This window comes from Coturnix japonica, chromosome 4, assembly GCF_054131305.1.
Source record: "Coturnix japonica strain WE chromosome 4, WE-NBRP24, whole genome shotgun sequence".
NCBI classification, from domain to species: domain Eukaryota; kingdom Metazoa; phylum Chordata; class Aves; order Galliformes; family Phasianidae; genus Coturnix; species Coturnix japonica.
In genome coordinates, this window is record NC_140666.1 from 59,434,214 (window position 1) to 59,461,776 (window position 27,563).

At 38.0% G+C, this 27,563-nt stretch overlaps 1 protein-coding gene across 50 annotated transcripts in view; it reads right to left on the reverse strand.

Moving 5' to 3' along the window:
* ANK2 (ankyrin 2) overlaps window positions 1-27,563 on the reverse strand; it is a 315,505-nt gene that overhangs the window by 64,180 nt on the left and 223,762 nt on the right. For 26 of the 50 annotated variants that reach the window (XM_085546969.1, XM_085546976.1, XM_085546968.1 and 23 more), the window contains 13 exons: window positions 26,270-26,368; window positions 26,000-26,098; window positions 23,517-23,615; window positions 22,451-22,648; window positions 20,360-20,458; window positions 19,724-19,822; window positions 17,026-17,223; window positions 15,527-15,625; window positions 15,324-15,422; window positions 14,500-14,598; window positions 12,155-12,253; window positions 6,807-6,879; window positions 5,374-5,454 (listed from right to left, as the gene is read on the reverse strand). In XM_085546969.1, the coding sequence (XP_085403095.1) occupies window positions 5,374-5,454; window positions 6,807-6,879; window positions 12,155-12,253; window positions 14,500-14,598; window positions 15,324-15,422; window positions 15,527-15,625; window positions 17,026-17,223; window positions 19,724-19,822; window positions 20,360-20,458; window positions 22,451-22,648; window positions 23,517-23,615; window positions 26,000-26,098; window positions 26,270-26,368 (1,441 nt within the window). The remainder of the gene's footprint in view (window positions 1-5,373; window positions 5,455-6,806; window positions 6,880-12,154; window positions 12,254-14,499; window positions 14,599-15,323; window positions 15,423-15,526; window positions 15,626-17,025; window positions 17,224-19,723; window positions 19,823-20,359; window positions 20,459-22,450; window positions 22,649-23,516; window positions 23,616-25,999; window positions 26,099-26,269; window positions 26,369-27,563) is intronic. The other 24 variants (XM_085546991.1, XM_085546980.1, XM_085546990.1 and 21 more) reach the window with 6 other exon arrangements.

Sequence of the window (27,563 nt, forward strand, 5' to 3'; positions counted from 1 at the left end):
ATCAGCTCACAGAAACCAACAAGCAATCAACTTAATGCTCAAGTCAGCAGTTATATATGATTGCTCTTATCTGTCTTTTTTTTTTTATGCTGATCACATATTATTTGTGTACTATTAACACATAATATTCATATACAGAAATTAGTAATTAAGATCCATTGCTAAGATGTCTGTTGGCAGAAGGGGAATCACCTGAGCAGATTTTTAGCATCTGAATGACCACTTGAACAATAAGCATTTGACTTACTATAGTTGAAGGAAAAAAACCCAAAATATTTGATGCTGATGATTTCTCATGCTTGAACATATGTAGTGAGCATCGTAAATCACGTAATGCTCTACTAAGAGAAATAGGCTTCATGCTGAGACCACAGATCTGCTCCTTCAGTGACAGTTAGGCTGAACACAGAGAATGTTATTGAACCAACTGAACTGGAAACACACTGATATTCCTGGCCTTTCCTCATTTTCCTCATTTCTGAAGAGGGAATGGTTATTTCCTACATAAGTAACTGATTAAATGAAGAAATAATCAGGAACCACTTTGCAATATCACAACAAAAAATATTCTTTAAATGCAAAATAACATTGAAGAGACAACAGCTTTGGGGCATGCAGCCACGTTCAAGCCCTAAGCTGGACTGAACAAATGCTGGATGAACATTTCTAAAACTTAAGAGGTTCCCCTTCCCCCAAATTATGCCACCTACTGTCATCAGGGAACTATAGAAATGTTTGATCAGGGAAGCAGTTTTAAATCTTCTACCACCCCATTCTGGCTATACAGCTACAGCACCAACCCCTTCTGGGAAGCAGCAACAAAGGTTCTGCGTTCTGCAATTCAAGTGAATCATAGAAGATAACTTCTATATAAGAATTCCTCTGGAATGGTTACTCACAAAATAAACAGAAAATATAAGAAAAAGTTAAAAAACAAAAGAAAGAGACTTGTGAATAATCTGCCAGAAATTGCTTTAAATAGATGTTTTCATAGACAGATACAACTATATGAATTTGCCAAAATCACTGTTTTCTCTGCAATGTGCAGTCTACAGCTCCTCAGATATTTGCTGCTTCTTTCAAGTAACAGATGGAGAAGGGGCAGCTATGGCAAGCATGATTTTTTTAATGCAATATTAAGTCCTGATGTAAGCTTCTTAAAAGAAATGCATAACACAGTTTCCCTGACACTTGCCTTGGACACCTCTAGTTCCTAGAGGTCAATCCTCTATTTAATGGCTCCCATACTCTTAGAGCTTCCCTGAATTACAAGAGGTAATAGCTATAGTATCTGTAAAACTGTTATGTTGGATATACGTAACAAAGAATAAAAGTACTCTTTTTAGAACTGGGACAAGCTATTCCCACCTCTCCAAGCCACAGAAACCTTGGAAGGTCACAGATATTAACTGGTGTGACGGCAAGCCTGAGGTCTGGTGGGACTACTATGTGATATACAGTCAACTGGGGACTTGAATGAGTTCCTTGCGTGGTTACAAGAGAAGCAACAAAACAGACCCCATAAAGAATTCGGAGGAGAAAATACTATTAAAAGAACACATAGGAGAAAGTGACAGAGAACGATTCAGGTGTTTTTTTCCGCCAAAGTAATGCTTTCTTCTAATGAAGAAGAAAATTCAGTGTACATCAAATATTAACTATGACATAGTAAATTTTCTCACAATATGAAACACACCAGACACTAAGCAAGGAAAGCTTGCCATATTTGTATGGGCATCTGTAAGCAAAATTATGCACTTGTTGAAGTTAAGGGATTTATAATATTCATTTTGCCTTTGTGAAATTCATATGGCAAGTACCTTTTTACGTAGCAGTTTTTAAAAGATTTGTAAAATGTTATATACTGGTACCCAAATCACTTTTCAAAGTCAGTCTCATTCCAGAAGGAACAGCTGACCAAGATATCTGCTCTGCACAGAATGGGTAATATTACTCTGCTTGGGAAATTTTTTTGCTAATTAAGGTTAATAAATGTAAAGGCAGACAGCTTCTATCAGTGATGAGTAGAATAACATCCAGTAGCTTTAAAGACACGTTTAGATCAGATGGTTAGGTCCAGTCAAAAATACATTTTCCCTTTTTAACATGCTGATTAAGATATACTGCAATGAAGAATCTATTGTACGTCTCCCTCTAACTTCAGTCTCCAAAGAAAATTATTCAGTGCTCAAAATTGGTCATACAGTAATGATTTAGGATAGAATCTGTAAGTAAATACAGTACTGTCTCCTGGTCTTGCTCATGCATTATTCCTTCTTTGCACAAAAAAAATGTGTCTGTACTTTTGGTCACACCTGCATAATTCTCTGCTAGTTTGGTTAATTCTATTTTCTCTCAATAACATGGAAGCAAATTAAGAACACCGGTTTCTTTAAAACTTGCCAAAATTTTCGCAGCCTATCCACAAACTCTAATTTTTCACTGCTAAAATGTTGACAAGTGAGCAATCTTTAGCAGATTCTACCCCAACAAAATCAAGTTTAACTCCTTTGTAATGACAATACCAGACACTAACAAAGCTATATTCTGTCTGAAGGATTTCTATGGACAAATCCAAATACGTCTTTGTTGTGACTTTTTTCTTTACAGCTCCTAGCAACAATGTCAATAAAGCTAAGGGAAAAAAACTGATTACCTTACTATCACACTGAGTATCTTTGCATTGACAAGATGCAGACAAAAAAAGGCAACCAACTTTCAGATTTGCTCTTGCATTAGGGTGTCTGGCACATAGAGGCTAAATAAATTAAAAAATCCTCCTTTTGCTCAGGTAGAAGGATAAAATATATTATAAATAACCTCTACAATATCATGTAAGCAAAAATTTTTTTTGTCACTACTATATGCAGGTATATTTAATCTATTAAATCATTTAAGGACATGATGATATTTCTATGTCTTACTGACCTTATTTTTAATATTATTTCATTACTTGTAGGTGGAGTTTTTTTCAAGAAATACAAAGTTAGAATACAACACTTCATGTTTCAACCAGGCACTGTGAAGAATCTTTACCAACCTTTAGGCAAGCTATCCTCATGATAGTGGTGCTTTAAATCTGGATATTATGATTCCATCTAATTTTTCAGACTACACTGATTATTTGCACATGATAGCTTGCTCAAATCTTGCCTAAACCTTTTCTGCAATTGAAATGTCCCAATTAACATCCATGCAATGTGAACAGCCTCCTCGGGCATTTTATCGGTGCAGTACTATCTCACCTTTTACTTCACCTTTACTACTTCATTCTGCTTGCAGAGTAGTCTGGCCAAAAAAAGTATCTTGTCAGAACTACATGGTAAAGCATGTGTGCTGACATAACAGAGGATGCAGAAATGTGTGGTTACATCTATCAACATATTCTCAAAGGGACAGTGAAACCAGAGCTTTTAGAGGTTAACTGGATTGAAAACTGAATTGGAGGTAAGGAAGTCCAGACTGACATAAATGAAAGCTCTTCAATACCCTGTTTTACTGGTCAGTATTGCACACATTCCATACGGAGAGCTACACTTCTTGTTCTATCTCAGATGGGAATCACAAAGGTTAATCGTGTAGTCCATGCAGTTCTTTTGCCATTAAAGTAATATAAGAAATGAATAGACAAGCAGCAACATGCTCCTCAATACAATATTAATGCAAGAAAAAAAAAAAGTAAACCTAGATTTCATCATGTGCCTGTACTGGCTCAGTCCGAACAGAAACATCTGCATGTGCTTACTTTCACTAAATGCAGGTTTCACCCAAAGACACTTTAAATGATACTTTGCAGCAACTGTCCTTTACTGCTGTAAGGACGCCTCAAGTGCAAATTACTTCCTTTGTGACAACAGCTTTAAAGAAACTACACACTATAGTAGTACAGACAAATAACAAAACCAGATACAGTGATAAAAATGCAAACTTCTTTCTTGTACTGCTGTATCTGGCACTGACACAGGTTTCAGGAATCTCATCACATAACATCTATGCCTGTCAAAATCTGAACTGCTGTCCTGATTCTAGAGGAGAACCACATTCTTAACCTTTTTGTTTGTTTTTCATGATCAAGCATGATCTTCTGAACACTGATTGTTCTACATCTGCACTGTTATGACTCTGTGCAGTGTCGAGCAAATAACAGTGTCTGATTATCCATAAACATTCTTCATGGTTGACTACAGTACACTGAAAGTAGCAGCAAAAAAACACATGTGCATGTGTGTGTTCATGACAAGGCGCACCTGCTTCTGTACTTAAATCTGACACATTAAAAAAAAAACCAATAATCTATTTTTTTTAAAAATTGAATCAAAACCAATTTTAAAATAAAAATTAAAAAAGAAAACAACCTTGTTGTGTTGAAGGGAAGACCGTATTAAGGTACAGTAAAAGGTAAAGAATTCCAAGTAACAACACTAAGTGCTTAATGTGAAAGTGATATGTGAAAATTAAATTCCTTACATGCCAAGCCAAAGTATTTGATAGGCTATGTGGTTCTTTATTTCATACTGCTAAGACTGGATTTTAGGAGTAGGAATACCGCGCTGTTAATGTAAAAATACACCACGTACACAAAACAACTGTTTCCCTGGCAAAATGCAAAATCCTAATCACCCATGATAAAGAGTTTCCATAATGGGATCTGAAATATTTATTTGCTCCAAAAGTCTTGTTGTGATCAACTTTATCATTGTATGACTACAACTGACAGATTTATCATGTCATATTAATTGATTTCAGAACACGCTGTGCCACTCGAAAGCTGTTGAGAACACAGTATTGCAGAAACCTTTTGCTAGCCTCTGACAAAGACTACATAATCACTAATGGGTTAATGTTCTTTGTTTAGGAAGTTCTCCAAATAGCCCCCAGCTATTTTATGCTCTTGTGATAAATACCATCCACATTAGCAATTTTTGCAACATATTTGATGTTTTGCCTCTAGAAACTGTTTTTACAAGGACAATGGCATGAAGAGCTTTAATTTTGGCCAACCTGCAAGGCAACCTGCAGCAGGATCACACAGGTGCTCATCAGTATGGGCACTCAGCACAGGCTTGAAAGGCAACATGCCAAAGTACTTCTATCATATCAGCTCATTATTGACAAACAGTAGGTGTCAGACAGTAACAGAAAGGAGAGAATGTTAATTCAATGCGCTGGTGATCATTAGTCATGCTGGACTGTCACAGTACTTTCTGCCAATTAACTAAAAATACAGGTAGTAAACCTTGGATTTTCCCTTTGTCCATATTTTTTAAAAGTAACAGAATGAAGCAGTGTTAGGAACCCAGATTAAGAAAAAATTTGTTGCACAAGAAACAAACACACCAAGTCAAACAAAAAGAGAAAGTTTGTAAATCTTACTCCACGAATTTCTGCTAATGACACTCGTGCCATTATATACTTCCCCATCACTGAAGCGTTCATCATCAGAATGTTTAAAGGCTGTGCAACATATAGATTCACTTGAGAAAAAGGAATACCCCAAACATGAATTCTGTAGAAGTAGAAAGACACACTATGCTTTCCAGATTTAAAGATAGCTCAAGAGTAGTTCTCAAGAATGAAAGGAAATGAAATCAAAGTGAATGTGATGCTACAGGTCTTCAATATTAAAAAAAAATTATACATGGTTGCTTTCACTTGAAGTTTTGTAAGCACTCAAAATAAGTAAGCAAACAGTATCTGGAGCCCAAACACAGTATTTTATCAAGAATGTAATTCATTAATCAGCATAACTCTCAGAGTAATATGAACAGTTTAGGAATATGAATGCCATTAACTTCAAGTAAAATTTGGACCCACAAGCAGATTTCTGCTCTTTGTAAAAAGAAAAGAAAATAAACGAACGAATTAACCAGCACCTTCAACTTGTGTTCCTAATAGCTTTGGATTTTTTGAAATCATAATCACTCTACAAATTATTTATACAAAAGAATAATAACAGCAATAGTAAGAATGAAATAGCATACGTAAGATACTATAATATTAGTTAATACCATTAATCATCAAGAAGAACTTAGAACTTTTTTCTTCTTTTTGCAAATAGATGTGCATTCATCAGATGCTATGGTGATAAAAATTTGTAAGCTGCCATTCATCAGGGACATTTTAAAGTTATTTCCTTAATTCTTAAAACCACAGTACTTTAGCAATCCCTACAGAAGTTCACAGAACTTTTTGAGGAACTTAGCTAAGCAATATAACATATGCCTCTTGTCTGTACACATAGAAACATCCAGGACCAAAGTGCCAAGTTATTAGCATGTTGTTACTTTATGTCATGCAATATCCATCTGTGACTTGTGTGTGCCAAACGCCCCCCTCTAGGGAGCAGCCTCCTTACCTTCCACCTTACGCCTCTTCTTACATGCATGTTTCCAATTAAGCAAAACTCTTAGGTAAATGTATCTGAAATAAGTGGCAGCGAGCCAAAATATTTACTGCTCAAATTCCTCCTTATGAGAGGGTCAAATTCAGCTTTAGAAAAGCATTACATCTGAATTCAAAAATGTCAAGAAATGTTCTCTTTTGCTGATTTGGTTCAGATAAGATAGTATGGGTGGTTTGTGGGTTTTTTTGTGAAAATGAAACAGGATTCCAGTTTGGGTTGATTTTTGGCTTTCTTATTCAAATACCATGATGACTACATCATTAAAATTAAAAAAAAAAAAAAAGTTATTACATAGATCAAGCACTGCAAAATAAAGATGTCCAAGTACTTAAGAAGCTATCCTATGCCTGTATTACAGGTGGCACGAGTGATATGGAATAGGAACTTAGGCAGAGTTGCTCACCTTCTTCATCTGAAACATCCAGGACCTCAGTCATTGTTTCGGGTACATTTAGCTTGTGCTTCTCTGTTACAGTCTGCAAAGACAGAATCTTTAATCCTCAAATTAAGCACCAAAAGAAGCAGCAAAGAATATTATCATTGAATATTTCAACAGCAGCAACAGTAGGATCTGCTGAGATACTTTATAACGATTCCCATCCCCTTAGCATTATCCTTCATCATTACTTCACAAGTTCCCGTTCACGGTGCTGTATAAGGCAAGATTTGCTCTGTCAGAAAAGTACAACACAAAATAAAAGATAATGAGCTGATCAGAGAGGGAAAAAAGGTTAAGAAAAGCAAGCTCTAAGCAAATGTATTTGTAAGTGCTGCATGCAGAACAATTCAGTTCAATGTTTCCAAGATGATTTTAAAACGAATTAGGTAATGTCTACAGAAGAGTTTCAGAAAGTTGCATGTGGCATATGGAAATTATTAAATAGTAAAGCACTTGGAAATGAAGTTATGAATGATGTGAAATTTTTAAACTAAAAAAAGATGTGAGCAATCTACACAGATCACTTGAAATATTTCCTTCTCCCCTCACCCCCTGAAAGTGACTACACTGCATATTAATGACATCCATTTAATAAATCCTGTATATTCCCCCAAATCATGTGCAAAGCAGAACAAAGTTATGTGGAAATTCTGATTTTGTGGTGAGAGCAAAAATGGATCAAGTACAGCTGGAAGGACATTTTAAGTGCAAGAGAACAGAGCAAGAGAATGTTGTGAGATGTTTTTTAATATGATTTGATCTGCATAAATGACTTCCAGAAGGAAACACAAGATGCTCATGGGTGCTGAATTAAAAATGGGGGCATCCTTTTAGCACCAAGACAGACCTTGGAGAAGGAGATAAAGAATTTAATAAAACTGTTAAAAGTGCAATGTGTAAGAAAGCTGTGTCTAAAAGAAACTCTTAAGTGTGTTACAATACAGGAGACAAAATGTCAGGGATTGAAATAACAGCAGCGATCAGAACAGCATTAGTCACAACAGAAAAATATTTCCCTAGCTCCACCCAGATCTGCAGCCAGTGAGCTTCGCTGAGGAACTGTGGAGGGAAATCACATCATCCCTTTAAGGTATGTAGCAGCAGATGTGCCCATCTGGCATGGAGGGGAATGTGAAGAGTACACGCGTCTTATGAAACTCCCACTGAGGTCACACTTCACTCCCCATTGGGGATGGTATCTATCAAGTATAAATTAACATTATACGCAGAAGCAGTGAAAGAGTATATAATCTGTGTGACAGTTAATGTCAGCCAAATCTCAAGGACTTTATGCAGCACGACTTTGGGAAAATGCCCACTGACACCAAGCTTATCATGTCTTTCCAAATTCTGCTTCAGATTTCTATATGGCTAACAAACTGACAAAGATGGCACTTTCGATTATTCTAAGATACTACATCTCTAAAAATAACTAACTTAGCAACTGTGATTACTCTGGAAATGTGTTTAATGAGTCTGCTTTACATTTATGAAAATGAATTTAACTATGACAGCTGTTTTCTGTTCACCCTCTTGAGATACACGGAAAGGCCAATGACATTTGCTTCAAATGGAAATCTTAATTAGGCTTCCTAAAGTTATTCTTACACACAATCATTAAACCACTCATTTCTGTTGCTTTTTGCTCTGCATTGAAAAAATAAGTTTATATTCACTAAATGCCTCCACTGATGTATCTGATGTTCCCCATTGCACTGCCACAGCTTGTCTCAGGCAGAAAAGTCAGGCAGCAGTAGGGCATTAGATCATCAAAGCCACCTGTGACAGATGCAGAGCAAGCTGTTGTTCAGGTGACACTGACCTCATCTCTTCAACAATTAAACTCATTCTAAATATCAAAAGAATCACCAAAACTGTGCTAAAGAAATAAGCCCAACTGAAGTGGGCTGTATATTTTTCAAGCAAATTACTATTGTGTATCTAAGTACCAATTTTTAGCATTGTAATCGCCACTGTAATTATATCTGTACTGTATGCTCTTCATGTAAAATAACTGAAAATTCAGGAGAACAAATAGACAGGAGATAATCAGGTTCTGAAGGAAGGGGAAAGAAGTGTACTACCTAAGAGTCACAAAACGTTTCGTATGCTTGTATGACCAAAATTTATCCAAGAAAACTTGGTTCCCCACTTCACCTTAAGGACAAGATCTGTTTCATTAGAAGAACACAGAAGTGAAAGGATGCTACAAATACAGGAGGTCACAAGCTATATGTTGGGTATATTGTCTTAGTATTTGCTTAGATCTGCAGACCCTTGTAGCTAAGGTTTATTTATCACAATATCAACTTATTTCTAAATCACATGCATCCTGGTCCCTGTAAAGCAAAATCTCAGATATTATTTATTGACAAATAAATATTGACAGTGATATTTTATTTCCTGATTTCCCCCTCAGTATAAGAAAATTATTTCATAATTTAAAACCAAGAAAAAGTTTGGAAAAGAAAACTGATGTATATGGATGTGTTTGTGTATTTCAGAAGAAGAAAAACTTTGCAATGACATCACTGCAACACTAAATTCAATAGGATAACAGAAGCTGGGAATTTATTTTTGCTTTATACAAGCTCTTTCATAGTACTTGATTTTTTTTAAAATTTATAGGCACATCAAAAGAAGTCAAATACTCTCAAAATTTGAAATCCTTATCTAATCCCATGAATGGCCCACTTTGCAAATTGCTCAGTGCATATTTCTCAATATCACCACTGTTCAGCATCACCGACAGTTCAATTACGTACCTCACTTTAAGCTTCTGTATTTAAAACTTCCATTGTGTTCAAGTACAATAATTCAGATGTATGTACATAAAACCACATGCTCATTCAGCAACTGCTTACTCAACATTAACAAAAAGCAGCTCCTCGTGTATTAATTTGTCCATGGGATGTTTATGTCTGTTTGCACAAACAACCCCAAACTTAATTGCAGAGTAAACCTTTGAAAGCCTGGCTTATTCTGATTGACTTCCTATTCATTTCTAAACTAAGTAAAAATACATGCACTGTGTTGTCTCTTAAGCTTTATATTCATGTAGCTTCACTGATACTTGTGTAAGTAAGAACATTTGTTCAGAGTTAGACCAAAGGCTTTGGCATTCAAGATGTTTTCTTCAAGTTAAATGCCAGTGACTTGAATATTAATAAAGAACTGACCTCTCTAAAATCCTCCATGCATCACTCCACTACAACCTTAGAGAATGAAGTAGCTATGGTGACAGTAACTTTTTTTCAGTACTAAATGCTGTGTTCTGCTTTAGCAATTGCTAACCCCTGCTGTCTGGAGAACTTTACTACAGGGAGTGCCTGAGAGCGCCTGCTATTTCTCCCTCCTTTATTAGCACTTGTTCAGAATTATGTTTAATCAACAGTAATCATCATCAGTAATCATAATGTGGTTCACATCCTATATATCTCTAAGGTGTAATTCAGACAAATTCAATTCTGAAAAATCTGCTGATTTTACTGAGGGCTCCCATCTGACTTTTAAAAATGGTGCTTTGTGCACAGTACAAGATTCAAATGTCTCTCGTATGCAAGCATTATATGTCACTATACAAGTATTTTTTGGTGCTTGATTCCATCACAGACCTCAAGCATGTAGTAATAGGTAGAAAATTCCACTACTCTCAAAGTTTAAAGAAACATTTATCCAAAGTAAATAACCCACAGGTGCCTTTTGACAGGGGAGTTCTTACTGTTACAAGACATGTCACATGTACATGACAGTGTACAGGGCTGTACAGTGCTACACAACATACAGTAGAAAGTACGTTACAACTTCTGTCAAGCACAAATAGAAAGTGGTGATAAGAGCACAGAGAATAGCAAAGGTGTCATTTGAGGATAAAAAAATGTGCCTTCAAGAACAGAGCTAATGTTTCTCAAAGTGTTATCAATATATTTATTTATTTTTTAAATCTTTGAACAGATATGAAAGTGCTTATGCACACACATGTGAGATGTGTTATACAATTAAATAAGAACCTAAGTATTAACAAAATCATTCAGTCTTTATTAAGAGACTTCTGGAACTATGTTGGAATTCCTTGTCCAAACCTGACTCAGTTTGATTCTTGCAGGCCATTAATAAATTATGGCTCACTCCATTTGTAACCCTACACCACGCTGCTTTTATTCCATCTTCCTTAGTTAATATCAGTAGAACTTGCTCTCAACATGCAGCAAAATAAAAATTATTCTTTTCCTTATTTTTATTTATTTATTTATTTTTATTTTTGTGGGATGGATGTCTTATACAAAACAGTTTGGATTTCTCCCCCCAGTCCCTTCCCTATTTGAGCAGTGGCATCTTTGAAGTAATAAAGTTACCAGTAATCTGTGGATTTTCACATCTGTGAGCTCCTGGGTGACACTTAGATCTGATATGTTTTCTAAACTTCTAAATTTTCTTGCATTAAAAAACAAAAGCAATGAATCTACAGCAAGGTTTCAAGATAAAATGCAGTAATGGAAGTTTATATTAAAATTGATTTTTTAAATGATGCACTATTTATGACATCCTCCCTTCCTAAATGCTAAGAAGTCATAAATGGGAGGTAGAAGTCCAAGAAGAGAAAACCCTCCCCTTCCAGATTGTCAGAATCTGTGTTTTTCCTGGCTTAAAGGAACAGCACCATCTGGCTGATGTTCAGCAGCTATTATTCATGAACTCTGAAGTAAAAATACAGATTACCAAGAACACAGAGGACTCAGCATATACACAGAAATTCTTCCACATTTTGGAAAAACAGGATCCATTTGAGTGGAAAAAAAAAATGATCAATGTGATTCAGAGCAAACAACATTAAGGCTGGCACTGCTCCATGGCTGGTACAGTTCAAACACTAAGAAGCTTGCTGTGGTGTGCTGCAATGTTTAAGCCCCAGCAGGTGTTACAAGAAGTGTGGAACCATAAGGTGAGAGTGAAAGGGAGAGGTAAAAAGACAAGACAGGATCTAAACAGCTCACAAACTTCTGGGAAGTTTGGATTTGCAGCTTGAACCTATCTCCAGAAATAAAAAAGTTTTACTCAGTCCCTGAATAGTTGTTTTCCATCTGTATGCAAATAAAATCTGTTATCTGACTCAGTAAAACCTAATGTATCACAGACACTTCTACATGCTTAAAAAAACATACTGAAAGCACTATAGCACTTTTGCAAAAATCAAACAGAAAAAGGGACTTAGACCAGAAAATAAAAAGAGGTTTGTGGAGAATCTGAGCATAGAAGAGAAAGACAACATTCTGAATAAAAAACAGAGAGATTTTAATGCGTCTACAACTCACAGTTGTGGTGGTAGTAATCTCCTCCGTTACAACCTTCAGCGTATCGACCACTGAGATATATCCCAGACGCCTAGCAATAGCTAAGGCAGTGTTACCATTCTGAAGAGAAAAGGAGAAGGGAAGAGAGAGAGAGAAATGAGAGGGAGGATTGTGATGTGAACCAATGAGATCACTCTCAACACTGCATGAGCCAGCATTTCCATCCAAAACAAGGCGCAGCCTAGGAAAATCACTGTTTTTTTTACTGTTACATCTGACTCTGTCTTTGCAACTCCTTTAAGACTATAGCTCTGGTTCCCATGGTAACACAACACATACATCCGCCTGCTAGTCTGAATTATTTTAAAAAGGGCGGTATGGTTTAACCCTTAGGTGGTCAAATTCTACTGTACAGGATGTCTCGTTTGCATAAGTTCATGGTTCATGTTGCATAAACTGCTTTACATGAGAGAGACTCTTCTAAAAAAAAAAAAATATATATATATATATATTTAAAAATCTTAGACTTCCATTTCCAGCTGAAACTGTTACAGCTTTAACTGGTACAGTCCCTCTTTTGGAATACAAGACTATGGCTGTATACTCCACATACAATTCTGTTCCACTTTACAACAAAATTTTACATGCTGTAATAGTAAATAAAAGCTGATGATGTACCAAGCATGAAAACCTATATAAGGCTGGAAACTGTTTCCCATTTAAATAAGCTTATTTGCAGTATACATGCCCATTAGATACATGCTATTCAGTAAACACACATTGAAATGGTAATTCAGTCACTACTTAGGTGTATTTATCTTCAATCAATCACTTAGAACATTAAAATAGGTTGAGAGGTATTATTAATTCGAATTTATGAACCTAGTGTGTAAGTTCTCAATTTAAAGGAACAGTAATTAAGATTGCTGTCTGTCTCACTGCATTTAAAATTCTATTCAAACTGCCTCAAAATAGCGTCCATGGTAATTTATTTCAAGGAGCATTTCCTCTGCAGCAAAAAGCCAGACACAACAGGAAGCAAAATTAATGAACCTTCTCTCACAAAAAAAATAAAACATAAAAATACTTGAAGTATCAGAAACTTGCTAAATCATCCACAACTCTTTTGAGGGCATAACTTCCCAGCAGAACTAACCAACGTGACTGGCAGACAGTTCAGCCTAAGTGGCCACAGAGGCTGCTTTAAGTCACATGGCTCCACAGTATTCAGCTTGGGGAGTGGAGAGAAGGAGCATATTCTATGATTCGTCATTCAGAGTTGCACCCTGAACTGTTTTATATTACTTTGAATTAAAGCATGTGTCATGGGTTACCTAGATTTACATTAAAAAACAAGCTGGCCTACTAGGGGAGACATGGAAAGCCACCGTACAGAATGATTTCTCTTGCGATACCACTGCTCTGTGTGCAGAATATCAGCCTGAAGTCTTCTCCCTCCTTCAGTACCAGGTTGAGTTATCTACAGTTTAAGTTCCTGTGCATTAGACTATCTCAGGAACCATAAAGCAACATGGGGTTTGTGAGCTAGCAGCACAAAATGAACTGGTAAGGATCTTCACAAAACAAATAACATGACTGTTACTGTCACTTACAAGTTAATATCTCATACCCCACTCCCATATCCCCTAGTAGTCAGCTGCTGCAGGTCAAAATTCTCATACATCAACATAAAAGTAGCATTGTGTGAACAACAGAGCTAGAACCTGATAAGGCACACAAACTGCTGGGCAGACGCAGTCTTGAGACTCTCCTTGGATTTTGGTAAGAGTTGGGTTTACAATCCAAACTAGAAGATTGAACACTGAAGGTGTCTAGTAGAACCTTCAATCACAGAAGCTGACTGCAAGGCTTTCTTGCTTGACAATAAGCACAAATTAGAATCTTGGATACATGGCTTAGATACTAAGATTTTGGATAATGTAACATAAACTGCTATCTTGGATAACTTCATGCAGTTGGAATAATGGTTACCTGGGCAGCTCTGAGGAAGGACTCATGTTTTGGACTTTCTGGATGCATTTTAAACACTGTCCAAGTAGAGGTGACAAATAACATCAACATGAGACAAGAAAGTTGCATTCCTAGCTGGCATTAGAAAAAGCTGTGCCAGGCAATGAAACCAAGACACTGCCACTCAGAAAGCAGTTTCTTCATCTCACATTTAGCTTACTGCAGTGAGTTATAAATGAACTGCCATATAACAAAAAAGAGAAGAAATATTACATTTACACATCTGACAACAAGCTGTACAAAGAAAACTTTCACCAAATCAAAGGTTTGCTCTTTAGCCCTAGAAAGGAAGGAACTATTCAGAGAAACACTTCCCACAAGCACTTCACACTTACGGTGGTGATGGCATTGGGCTTAGCTCCATGTTGGAGAAGGACATTAATGATGTGAGTGTGACCTTGTTGAGCAGCTTGGTGGAGAGGAGTGTACCCATTCTGTAATCCACGGTGGTTACCGTAAAAGCAAATAAAGAAGAAAAACAAACACCAGCAATTAGATTAGAAAATTTGGTCTGCATAATTCTGCTCTTTTTCAGACATTTCTAAAAGAAATTATGCCATCAATTGAAATGAGCATTTGCACTGGAAGAAATTGCTAAAGTCTGTGGATTACATTCAGTATTTGGCTACAGGCAGCTCAGTTGACTTCAGTAGAATCAGTCGATAATAGCATAACCAGCTCCCCCTCAAAAAAAACCCCAACCTGTCCTGAGTAAGTCATGTCACACATGCTTTGGTTGTGAATAATTTTTCCCACTCTTCACCCAGATCAGATCAGAGAGAACTTGGAATCACTCAGTTTCGGAACTGTAGTTTGGCAACACATCAGCATTACACTAGTGTAAGCCACGTATGAATGAAATCAGAAATAAACTTGTTAGTTGCAAACGAAAAGGAGAAAACAAAACCAAATAAAACCACCACAACAAAAAATACCAATTCCCTTACATAATCCCAAAGAGTTATCTGACTTTTCTTTTGTGAACATTCAACAAGGTGATGCAGCAGACAGAATGTATTCCACTGTAGCCATAGATCAAAACATGTTGACGTCTACCAGTCAGTAATTACAGTTCCTAGGTACTTAGTGGTATGTATCTGAAGCATTTCATTAACAAGTTCACAATAAAGAGCACAAGAAAGAATGAAAAATTCTTTACCTTTGTTTTAGCATTGACATTTGCTCCCTGCTTGAGAAGAAAATTCACCATTTTGATGTTTCCATAGTGACATGCCACAATTAAAGGTGTATAACCAAGCTACAAGAGAACATAGAAATAAAACTGCAAGTTCAGTGGAATATTCCTTTATAATGATAGTATCCTTTGGCACACTGGAGACAAGTAGCCACGCCATGTTTTACCTTTGTCTGAGCATCTTGGTTTGCACCATGCTTTGTGAGTATTTCAGCTACGTTTACTTTATCTTCTTGAGCTGCAAGGTGTAGGGACGTCAGTCCAGTCTGGAAATTGAATATAAAAAATAAACAAATAAATAAATAAAACCTTTACATTACAAATATAGCCTTTCTCACTTTCTCATCTTTAAAAGATGAAGAGACTCTAACTACAGCTTCTAAATATATGTTTTAAACAAAGTAGAGTTGATGCTCCTTTTGTCTGGCTGACAAATAGCTTCACAGAAATTACATCACCATAACAACAGAGTAAATGCCTCAGGCAGCCATGATCACACTTGGATTTTATAGTATAACATCACTAAGGAAGCTGAGAGTCCCACTAATAAATTAGGGTGTTGTGCTTCCCACTTCTCAGATGGGAGAGGAGGGAGCCTTAACAACTGCAGGCAAGAGTCAGAATGAAGAAACTAACCCCGAAACACATCCCACTCAAAGATGCCAAATGGATATAGTAATTAACTGAAAACTCACTGTGATACTCATGGCGCTTGGCCATGAGCAAGGAAGGGAATACACTTACTGAGAGAAGTGAAAACTACACTGTCCCTTATTGGTCGTATAACATACAATATTAATACTAGACAATGAGAGACTTGAGTCAATCATTTTGACTTGTACGATCAAAAACTACAGGCTTTCAATTTTAGGTAAATAAGATTTATATATATGCCCATATAAATCTGGTGAGCTATGAAAATCTAGGTTTTCTCTACACTTATCTTCTACGTAGGCCCATCAAGTATTACCACAGGAAACTGAAAGGATTGGACAGATTCTCCAGAGCAGTTTTCTTTTTCACTCACTACTCCACTAATACTGTAGTTATGTTATCTGCTGCTCATTTCTTCACCTTGGCAAGATTGTTGATGGGTAAGATATATGGTAATAAAGAGCCTTTGCTGGCACTAAATTATTTTGGACTGCAGCTCTCAGGTTTCTGTTATATGTAATTAAATAAACCCACAGACCCAAAAACTCCAGAATTTTACATTCCTCATCCTTTGGATCTAATGTAAAATTTGAGGAACATACCTGAAACAGCTGAGAGATGGCAAGGTTGCAACACAATAAAACTGCAGCTGTCCCACCTTTCTGAATGCCTCAGAAACCATTTTACCTAGTCTCTTTTCTCCCGTTACCTCTCTATCAGAGCAGGTTGTACACCATTTTTCTCTGTTCACAGCAAAGAGCTGCAGATCCTGTAGTGGGCTACACAGTGAAGTTATTAATCCCATGATACAGGTTAACCAATCAATCTATCTTCCACTCCTATGTATTCTCTCCTCACTTCTACTGCTTGCCCACCTTTGTCACTTCTGCAGACTCACAAATATGCATACAGTGGAGAATTTCTGAGAGCATGACCTCAATTTCATACTGTGTTCTATGTTTTCCTGGATGCTCCTGACATAGATAGCACTTTGTATCCAGTTGTGAGTTACCTTTGTTGCCACGTGGATATTGGCTCCTTTCTCCAAAAGCAATGTCACCATGTCTGTGTGACCTTCTTGGGAGGCTAAATGAAGTGGTGTCACTCCCTGTTTGGTCAAAATGTTGGTCTCAGCCCCGTAGTTCAACAGTGTGGTAGCTATCTGCATCTGATTTTTCTTGGCAGCAATGTGTAGAGGGGTGTATCCATTCTAACATGGGTTAGGAAACAAAATGAGAGTAAAGTTAATACAAGAGCTATGTAAGCCTAAAAATCCAGACACCTTAGAACTATATTATTTTCAGTTACTCCTTATGATTAGAGTTGGGAGTCCGTTATATTTTCAACACCAGACATGCCCCACGTGGCCCCAGTGTTCCACTGCTTTTGCAATCTATATTTTTGTCCATATCAACTAGAAAAAGCAGGCTTTTGCTAGGGCAGACAGGACTTCTTAATCTGATTAATTCCAATTACCCTGCATTGAAACCTACATTTCAAATATCCTATGTTATAAATATTCACTTTTGAGTGATGTTCCCTGTGATGATTAATGGGTGCATGCTCTTCACTACATTATGTACTTTTGAACTTCATGGGTAAAGGTATGTCTGCATAAGGAATTTTGATACACGTCTGTCATAGTTCTGGCTGGAACCAGTAATATGGAATGATGTTATTCTGATCAAACTGACCATTTAAGCAAAGCAGAAAGACGTTACTTATACTCTCTGGGAACAAGACAACTTCCCACATTTAATCACTAAGTATGAATGCACTTAGAAAACTTAGAATCACAGGATATCATGAGAATAGATTACAACAGATGATCTTTGTGGAGATTTAGGTTGGTCTGTATCTTCCTAAAAGGGAGCTTTACCAAGCTACCCAATTGCAACTGTAGTTTTTGCCACCTTTCTTGCCCACCAGTTTAAATAACAGTTCTCACGTAATCATTTCAAGGATGGGTCCCATTTTCCAGCAGCATGTAAAACAGCAGTCCCTTACAGGACAGAACATGCTGAAGACAGCACCAGTTCTAATTATTCTTCCCTTTTGGAAGCCTTCACCTAACACAGTGAAATCATAACACTATTTCCAATCCCAGAATGAATTCTGCAGATATGTGGTCATAATATACACATTGTTTCTAATATTACAGAACACTAAGTTCCAACTATGACTAAAGCTCACAAACATAAAATGAGCAGAGAGGCACATATATGCATGCATACACACATGTAGTTTTTTTTAGGGAAGGTCTGGAAGAACAATAATTTGTGCAGGTGGGTGGTTATTCATATGAGATTGCTCAGGGTCTGGCCTAGTTGCATTTTTACCACTTCCAAGGATCCCCTGCCCCTGGGGACAACCTGTTCCAACACTCGGTCATCCACACCTTGTTTGTTTGTTTGGGTTTTGTTGTTGCTGTTCTTGTTTTGTTTGTTTAAATTTACATTGAATTGGAACTTCCCACACAGAACTAGCACTGGCTACAGTACCACAGGAGGTTGCGGCCAGGCTGCCTTCTCATGAGGGTATTAGATGTGGTGCTGCCTCCTGCTCCCTGAGAAAGGCAGAAAAAAGAAGTGGGAAGGAAGGGTAGGAAGAAGAGAGGAAAGAAGGAAGGAAGGCTTAGACACATGTACTTTTCACTAAGTAAAATCCTGGCTGGATGTCTAGGCCCAGAGAATGCCAGTGAATAGAGGTCAATCCAGCTGGTGACCAGTCACTAGAGGTGCTCCTCAGGGGTCAGTATTAGGGCCAGTTTAATAACTTTACTGATGATCTGGATGAGAGGACTGAATGCACTCAGTAAATTTTCAGATGACACCAAGTTGGAAGGATGTGTTGATCTGTCTGAGGGCAGGAAGGCCCTACGGTGGAACCTGGGTAGACTGACTGATCACTGGCCCGAGGCCACTGGGATGAAGTTAAACAAGACCAAGTGTCAGGTCTGGCACTTTGGTCTCAACAAATCAGTGTAACAGTACAGGCCTGGGGCAGAGTGGCTGGAAGGCTGTTTGGGAGTAAAGGATGGTCAACACTAGGCTGAACATGAATTGGCAAAGTGCACAGGTGGCCAACAAGGCCAATGGCATCCTGGCTTATATCAGAAATAGCACATCCAGCAGGAGGTGATCATCCCTCTGTATTCAGCACTGGTAAGGCTGCACCTCGAGTGCTGTGCTCAGTTCTGGGTCCCTTCACTACAAGAAAGACATTGAGGCCCTGGAACGTGTCCAGAGAAGGGCAACTAAGCTGGTGAGGGGTCTGGAGCACAGGCTGAGGGAGCTGGGATTGTTTAGTCCGGAGAAGAGGAGGCTCAGGGAAAACCTCATGGCTCTCTACAACTGCCTGAAGGGAGGTCGTGGTGAGACTGGGCTTTTCCCATGTAACAGCCAAAGGATGAGAAGGGATGGCCCCAAATTATGCCAGGCAAGGTTAAGCTTGGATGTTAGGAATTATTTCTTCTCAGAAAGTGTGGTGAGGTATTGGAACAGGCTGCCCAGGGAGCTGGTGGAATCACCACCCTGGAGGTGCTTGAGGAAAGGGTAGAAGTGGCACTGAGAGACGTGTTTTAGTGGGAATGGTAGTGATGAACAGACGGTTGGACTGGAAAATCCCAACAGCCCTTCCAACCTCGGTGATGTTATGATTGCATGAGGAAGGCAGTGCGGCCATGGCATGTGGTTTGGGGTGAAGCTCACCTTGGCGGTTGCGTGGGGCGATGCGCCCTTCTCCAGCAGCAGCAGTGCCACCTTCTGGTTGTCGTAATGGGCCGCCACGTGCAGGGGCGTGAGGCCGTTCTGTAAGGGTGGTTAGGGGCGTTAGTGTGGGACGGTACCAGCGGGACCCCGAGCGCGGGGCAGCAGTTAATGTTAGTGACCAGAAGTCACGGGCAGCAGCTGTTTAATGCGGAGAAGAGCAGCTGAGGGTGAGCTTGGGCAGCCATGCTTGATGTGGCCACCGGCATGGAGTCCATTTCTCCCAACCCTGTGAGAACAGGTTCCCACAGAACAGAACAAGAAACAGTCTTACCCCTGGGTTTTTGAATTATGATTTCTACAGCTGGGACATTCCTGTGAAATCAGTACTTCTTGAGCCACAGAAACATCTTTGTCCTCTGAGCTGAGCATTGCATAACCTTGTGGAAGGGAACCTAAACCCAGTGCTCAGCACCACAGCCTCCAACACTAACAGACATAACTGACAGCCTTGAGAGGGAGTGATCTTAATAAAGCTAGTGCCACCATATGAAAGTGGCCGCAGGCTTCCTTTGTATGCACATTTTGCCAAGTAAGAACCCAAAAGGCCAATAATTTTTGTTTCTTTCTGCTTAGTACCTTGCCAGCTGAATCAGGAGAAGCACGACGCTGCAGGAGGAGCTTTGCCACTTCCAGGCTCCCATATTTGGCTGCCACGTGCAAAGGTGTGAATCCCTTCTGAAAAATTTCAGGAGGCAAAAGCAAATGTTCGTGTTAAAAAGCATGCTGACACCTCCCTTTCAAGAGCCATGTTATTAAACTAGTTGGTTATTCTTGGACCTATATTCAAGCTGCCAAAATCAGTAGCCTTGTGGAGAAATAGCATCGTCTCTTAAAAGCATTTTGAGAACCATGAAATACAAAATATGTTTTCCCCTCTCATTATTCTTTCCCATGTACGTGGTGGCGGAATGGCATATAGTTTATTTGATACAGATCCTACTGGCAATGAACACTATGTGGGCAAGGAAGGCACTTGTTCAAATTTCTATTCCAAACCAGCTCCATTTTTTTTTTTTTAATTTATTTTTTTTTAGCTTTATGATAACATTGTAGAAATATTTCCTGTGTCAATTGGTGCCAGTAACAATGAAACACCATTTAAATTCAGCGAGAAAAGCTCCAAACTTTGTGTTCATTCTTTAGAGAGCTTGTTGAAGAATTTCAACTTGGACTTTTTTTTTTTTTTTTTAAACAGTCTCTGCTGGAGCCTCTGAGCTTCACCTTAAAATATCACTACCTGACTCAATAGCAGTGCTTTTGGAAACACATGGTGGCATGACAAAAATCTTGCATTTTTGAAAGAGTACTTTTCTATTTGTTTTAGCAAGGTGTATCAGTGGTGCACAGACATAAGGTCTATAAAAAACTAATGTGCAGTTCACATAGTCTTTCAATTTTAAAAATCAAGTTGATAAGGAAAACAGCAGGTGGCAGACTACACTGTACTGTCCTGACAGTAATTCCAGGTAGCTACAACAACCTATTTGCCTGACATGTAAGAGATGTGTAATGCTTATCATCATTGACCTGATCCAGTAATCCCACCTCAACAGGAGTTTATGTTAGGGAATCTCAAACATTTCCAGCCTGTGAATCAAAGGTTTGTAGAAAGATTATCAGGAGGGCTACACCTCCCCCTATTCACAATTACAGAATGTTTCTACAGTACTAAAAGCAAACATCACAAACCAGTATGGAAATCTGAAAAAGTATTTAGTGTATTTTTAGCCATTTTTATGTGATTTAACAGACGGATAAAAGGACAACAGCAAGCATGCCCAGTAATCCATGGATCATTAATTTCAGAATTGCTGGTTTAGACTTCTAAACCCCAGAAAACATCAAATTCCTCAAAAAATTTGTGGAAAAAAGTGGGACTTTAGGGTCCCACTGTAAAATCAGATGTACTACTTAAACACATGTGATGCATTTGAAAAAAGATACCTTGGCACATAACTCTAGTCACAGTATCTATTTTCTTATATGTTTAACACTCTGTCAGGAATGTATTGGCAGCCATTTTTGGCTAAGAAAACAATAATATTCCACAGACTATTTCTTTCATAAGTTTAGAAAAATGGCTCATTGGGTCATATGATATCTTGTTTACAGACACGCTGAAAATAAATTCAGATTTAGATGAGACAGGACAGAAACTGAATTGTATAAATAAGCCTTTAGGAATAATCCTTTCATCCAATATAGACAGAATTATTTTACTGTTTGAATAAACAAGGTATTAAAAAATAAACAGACTTGTTCATTAGGGAAAATAATAATAATAATTTCCTTCCTCACCTCAAATCTGCATTTTCTAGTTTGAAAATTTTGGCAACAAAAGCCCTATTCATAACAGGACAGTAAAGAGTTACAGGAGGACTTCATGCACATTTTAAGCTTGTTGTAGCCACATATTTATCATGACTTGAATTTGGCTCCAGTACGATCCAAACCCTTTACTTCAGATGACAGCAAAAAATGTCAAATCTCAATCAGTGTCTGATACATTACTTCAGTCTACTGGATTGCTGTTGATTAAATAGGAACAAAACAAAGTACAAAGTAGCTCAGCTTCTCAGTGTGAAAATACATCCCTCATGTAACAGGCATGCTCAAGTATACACTGCTTGTACTGCTTGAGTACAGTCACAAAGCATTTTTTCTTACTTTGGTGGACATGGAGTGTGAGGCACCTGCCTCTAGGAGAACCGAAGCAACATCAACTTGTCCCTCTCTGGCAGAGATGTGCAGTGGAGTGTACCCATTAGTTGTTGCAGCATCAGGGTGGGCCATGTGCTGTAGCAGAAGCTGGACAATCTCTGTTTTGCCCAAGCGAGAGGCAATGTGCAGCGGAGTCTGTTCTTCCTACAACTCAAATCAAGTAGACAATTAGAGCAGGTAGAACTACCCTGAACCCAGTTTCTTAATTTGTTATACACCAGCTACCTTGCTCTGCAAATGGTTTCTGTTTTCATAACCTATGACTAACTGCTACCAGAATACCTGATGTTTGGATTTAGGATATTGCTGTGCACCTTCTCACTTAGATGGAACAGCTGTTGCTGGTCTGAATCAGGCATATTGTACTGAGTCTGCCTGGGACTGGAGGTAATTTTCTTCTAGCAGCTCATATGGTGCTGTGTTTTAGATTTGTGACCAAAACATGTTTAGGTATTGCTGAACAGTGCTTACACAGCACCAAGGCCTTCTTAGCTGGAAGGTGACATAGCCAGGACAGCTGGTCTGAATGGACCAAGAAGATAATCCATTCCCTGTAATGTCATACCTAGCAATAAAACTAGAGGGTGAGCTTTTCCAAAAGAGCTGTTGCTTGGAGACAGGCTGAGCACCAATCTGCTTGTGGGAGGTGGTGAGTGATTGCCTTTGCGTCACTTGGGGGGGGGAGGGCTTGTTTTATTCTGTGTTTAAACTGTTGTGTTGTTATTTTTTTCCTTTCTCCTTCACTAAATAAACTGTTTTTATCTTAACCCAAGAGTTTCATTCACTTTTTACCTATTATTACAAGCAATTGCACGAAGACTGAGCTACCAGCCACAGTCAACCCACCCACCACACACATTTTATTCCAAACATCTACACAGAAATACATTGCTACTTTTGGAACAGGTTAAGATTTGTTTAGTGTAGAATCCACAGATTATATATTCTTCAGCTATATTTTTTATATTAAAAAAAAAAAAAATAAAGAAACAGTTATGAGCAGAACACCTACCCTGGCTCTGGCATCAACTAGGGCCCCATTTCTCAGGAGACAACGAACTACTTCCACCTGCCCAGCACGTGCTGCCATGTGCAGTGCAGTTTCTCCACGCTGCAGAAAAGTAAAAAAAAGTTTCAATGCCTTAAACCTCCATGAAGAAACAGAGCTCTGCATTTCCACCAGCTGAGACAGGGAGCTAAGAAGAGTGCATGCATACATGTGCCAAACCTGGGTAGTCTATGGTTTGCAAATTTCTGGACAAACGTTATTTATACAGTATTCTACTTTATCCATTTGCCTGGTCACATAAATTCCTCAGCTTTCTATTTACAGATGCATCAGCTTTTGCTCACGTACACTGAACAACTGTACAATTGTACAGTGAACCTGTCTCTTTCAAGGGACTGTGAAGCACACAAGCCTCAAAATGGAAGGGGATTTTTCTCCAGATGGTCTCTTCCTGCACACTGTGTGGAACTGGCAGCTTTAAAATGCCTTGCAGCAGCTGCGCACAACTGAGCCAGCATATGAAATGCGTAAAATCTGTGCTCAGCAGCACGGATCTGTCTGTGGGCTTTGAAATGAATCCTGTTTCAGGCCTTCTACAGCCGACATAATTTGAAGGAGCATATGCAGTTCTGGAAGGCTAACTGGACTGATGTTGAGTTTCAGATCATGATAACACAGTACAGGTGATATATTCAAAGCATTTACTTTTTGCATAGGTTTGCAAAGAAACACTGAAAGTGACTATTCCTTGATGGTATTTCTAGCTAAATTCTGCATAGTTCAACATTTTCTGAGCTCACTGTCATCAAGTGGACTAAAATAGTCCCTGTACAGCTCATTGGTATCTGGTATATTAGGTACTGGGACAGATCTGCAATCAAGAGTTCAGAATATATCCGTTAATTATGACAACACATCAGGACTGATCATTTCTATCTGTTAAGAGTGTTTTTCTCCTTACTATAGAGCTGGACTATATGTTATTACTGTGACTGTCAAGTTAAACTGTAAGTACCAAAATGAACACTCTTGTCAAGATCTTTTTTTGTCAGAGACCAAGTCTTCTCAACCTTCTGCACAGACACAGCAAAAAGAAGTAACCTGAGTCTGCCTCCTGTCATGAACTTAAAGCAAACCCCCTGGACATGGAGTTGATTTACCAACAATCAATTTAAAGTTAACGTTAGATCATCGGCTGTGATTACTAAGTAGGCAGCAAACAAAATCCCACAACCTCTGTTACAAACCATAATGCAGAATCTACATAAACATTATTACCTGAAGAATGAACTGTTTAGAATCATTTTTACATTTCTCACAATCTAATGATCAAGTTTCTATAAACACCCTTTCATACCTGAGTTAGTAACACAATTCAGCTTTTGGAAACAGTCAGTAAACCAGCAGGGGACTTCAGCTTACCAAATAAAAAGCCAAGACACCTATGTAGCACAAACTGTAAAGTGTTAAACTTTGCACAAAGATGTCCAGTAACACCAGCACAATATTTTAAATCGTTTCCACAACAATTTCTTGTTGGCTTCCATCTCATCAATAAAGGTTATGTGTATGCATTGTTTTTACAAGAAAATAGAAAGAAGTAAAAGGTTTTTACTGTCCTCATGATTCAAGCAAACAGCTTGGTATACGGAATGCTGTCACTAGGCTCCATGTAAGATTTTTCTGACAGGAAAAACTAACAAACCATCGTACCTGAATTAACAACTTTTTCTTGTTATTTTATTTTTGGGAATACTTATTTATAACGTTACTGGTTATAAATTTTATCGAGCAGATAGTCAGAAGTTAAATACTTGTTTATAATGACAAATTCAAACAGTAAGATATCTATGAAATACAACTCAGGAAATCATCACGTTCTTTTTACAGTTATTATTCTTGGTAACTAGGCTATTGGTATACAAACACTGATTTCTACTGTAAGTCAGGTTCTGCATTTAGTTACCTCCCAAAGGTCACATTTTCTAAGTTTAAATACGTTCTTTTGCAAGGCACTATCCCCTGGAATTTCCTGTATAAAAGGAACATCTCAAATTTAATATTTTAACTTCTTGTTTAATAAGATTTAAGCATTTAATACCCTTTCATTAATACAGATGACACAATTTCATTATGGCCAGCAAGGCTATGCAAGTAGAAATTAAAGCCGCTTGGACATAAATTTCATCATTCTGAATTGCCTTGCTTTATAATCAGCTTGAAATGTATTTGGCAAGCTTTGACTGTTTTTAAGGGATTTTTACCTACTCAGGCATTGCAGAACAGTAGACAAAACCAAAAATGGCTTACAATGTCTATACAATAGCTATTTTCCCCTCTTCACTGTTTGGGAAAGGTGCTACCATAATTTGTCCTAACATAAAATGAAGTAATGAAGTATCATTAAAATGTGACCTTTGTTTGCACCGCATGGACCCCTTTGTAGTGAGCATCACACAGATGACTCTAGTCAAAGCCATACTCACAATGTTAGTGACATCGGGAGAGGCTCCGTTCTGCAGCAGAAGGAGGACTATGTTCAAGTGGCCCATAAATGCAGCCACATGTATTGGTGTGAGGCCCGACTGCGAAACAAAGCAAGAGCAGTTTTACTCCTCTGCACGAGCGTAGGGGAGGGGCTTCTTCATTTAAATAAACATAAGTGAAGGTGAGGCATGACAGGAAAGAGAAAAAAAGAAGCAAAAAAAGGAAAAAAGAGTAGGAATGTTTCTTCAGAGTATGAAACATTTTTCTACCTCCGTTATAGCCTGGATTGAAGCCCCATATTTCACCAGGAGTTCCATGACTTTGATGCGATTTTTCTTGCAGGCAATGTGCAGTGGAGTAAAACCATTCTGTGCAAAAGACAGTCATGTTAGTTAAAAACATGCAGCTACACTTTCCAAATAGCTCCATGCTGGCACACTGGGAGCAGAAGTGTTAGAGTACTAGAAGCTATTGTTCTTTAAGCACAAGAGGTTATGAATTACAGAAATCTCCCAGAAGCCTTAAGGAGAACAAAGCAGTGCTACTGCTTTCTTCTCTAGCAGTAGAGAGAAACTGAACTTACACCTCTCAAAACCAAATACAGACAAGCCCATTGTGACTCTTAAAGGTATGCTCATGTGCATGTATGTATGTAGTTCCAAAGACTGCACATGTGTATGTGTAAGAACAACTTTGAAATCAGTTAGGGTCTTTGAGATGTATAAAGCACATTCTATAGCTTTCTAAGAACAGAACAGAGTATTTCTACCAGATTGCATCTTCTTTATCTTGTACGCTTATAAACTAAGTATCTATGTATATTAACTTTGTATTCACAAATCAATCTGCAGTATACTGTACTTATTTTTTAGTGTGTGCACATTCTGCAAGGTATATTTATAGATAAGGTATTAATATCACAATTTCAGTTTTGGTTTCACAATACCAATTTTTTAGTCTCGCTAGATTTGTGGCCCCTCTTCCTTTATTCCTGTAAGTAAAGTATCAGCCCCTGGTATTTGGGTTAAAATTAAATGTGATGGAGTAGGAACAGGAGAAAAAAAGGGGAGTGAAGAAAGGAACATCTTAAACCAAAGTTGCACCCTAGCCTTTTAAAATGTGAGACAGTAGTTTTAGTGGTTTGCTTACCATCAGTAGATATTCATTTGTTTCAAAATGTTTATTCAGTAAGACTGGGGCTTTTTCAACAAAGCATGTCTTCACATTGTATACATAATGCATGCTTTGTCTTCAGGCTGTTTTTATGTATTACTAACAGAGGGTAAGTGTGTGCCTAAAGTTAAGCAAACACATTATTCACTGCACATGAACATTTTAGTGAAAAGCACAGGTAACTCTTTTCTTTAAATGTCAACTACTTGCTCTATTTTCTAATAAAAAGGATCAGTATTGCAAAACACTCAACTCGAAGTAAATAACTTAGCTTGTAGAAAGAGACACACGACAGTCAGCTTCTGTTAAGGGAAATGTTAATTACTAGTTGCTTTGAAGGAACTTTAAAGAGTACAAAAATTGAAAAAGCTGAGAACTCATGTGGTGTCT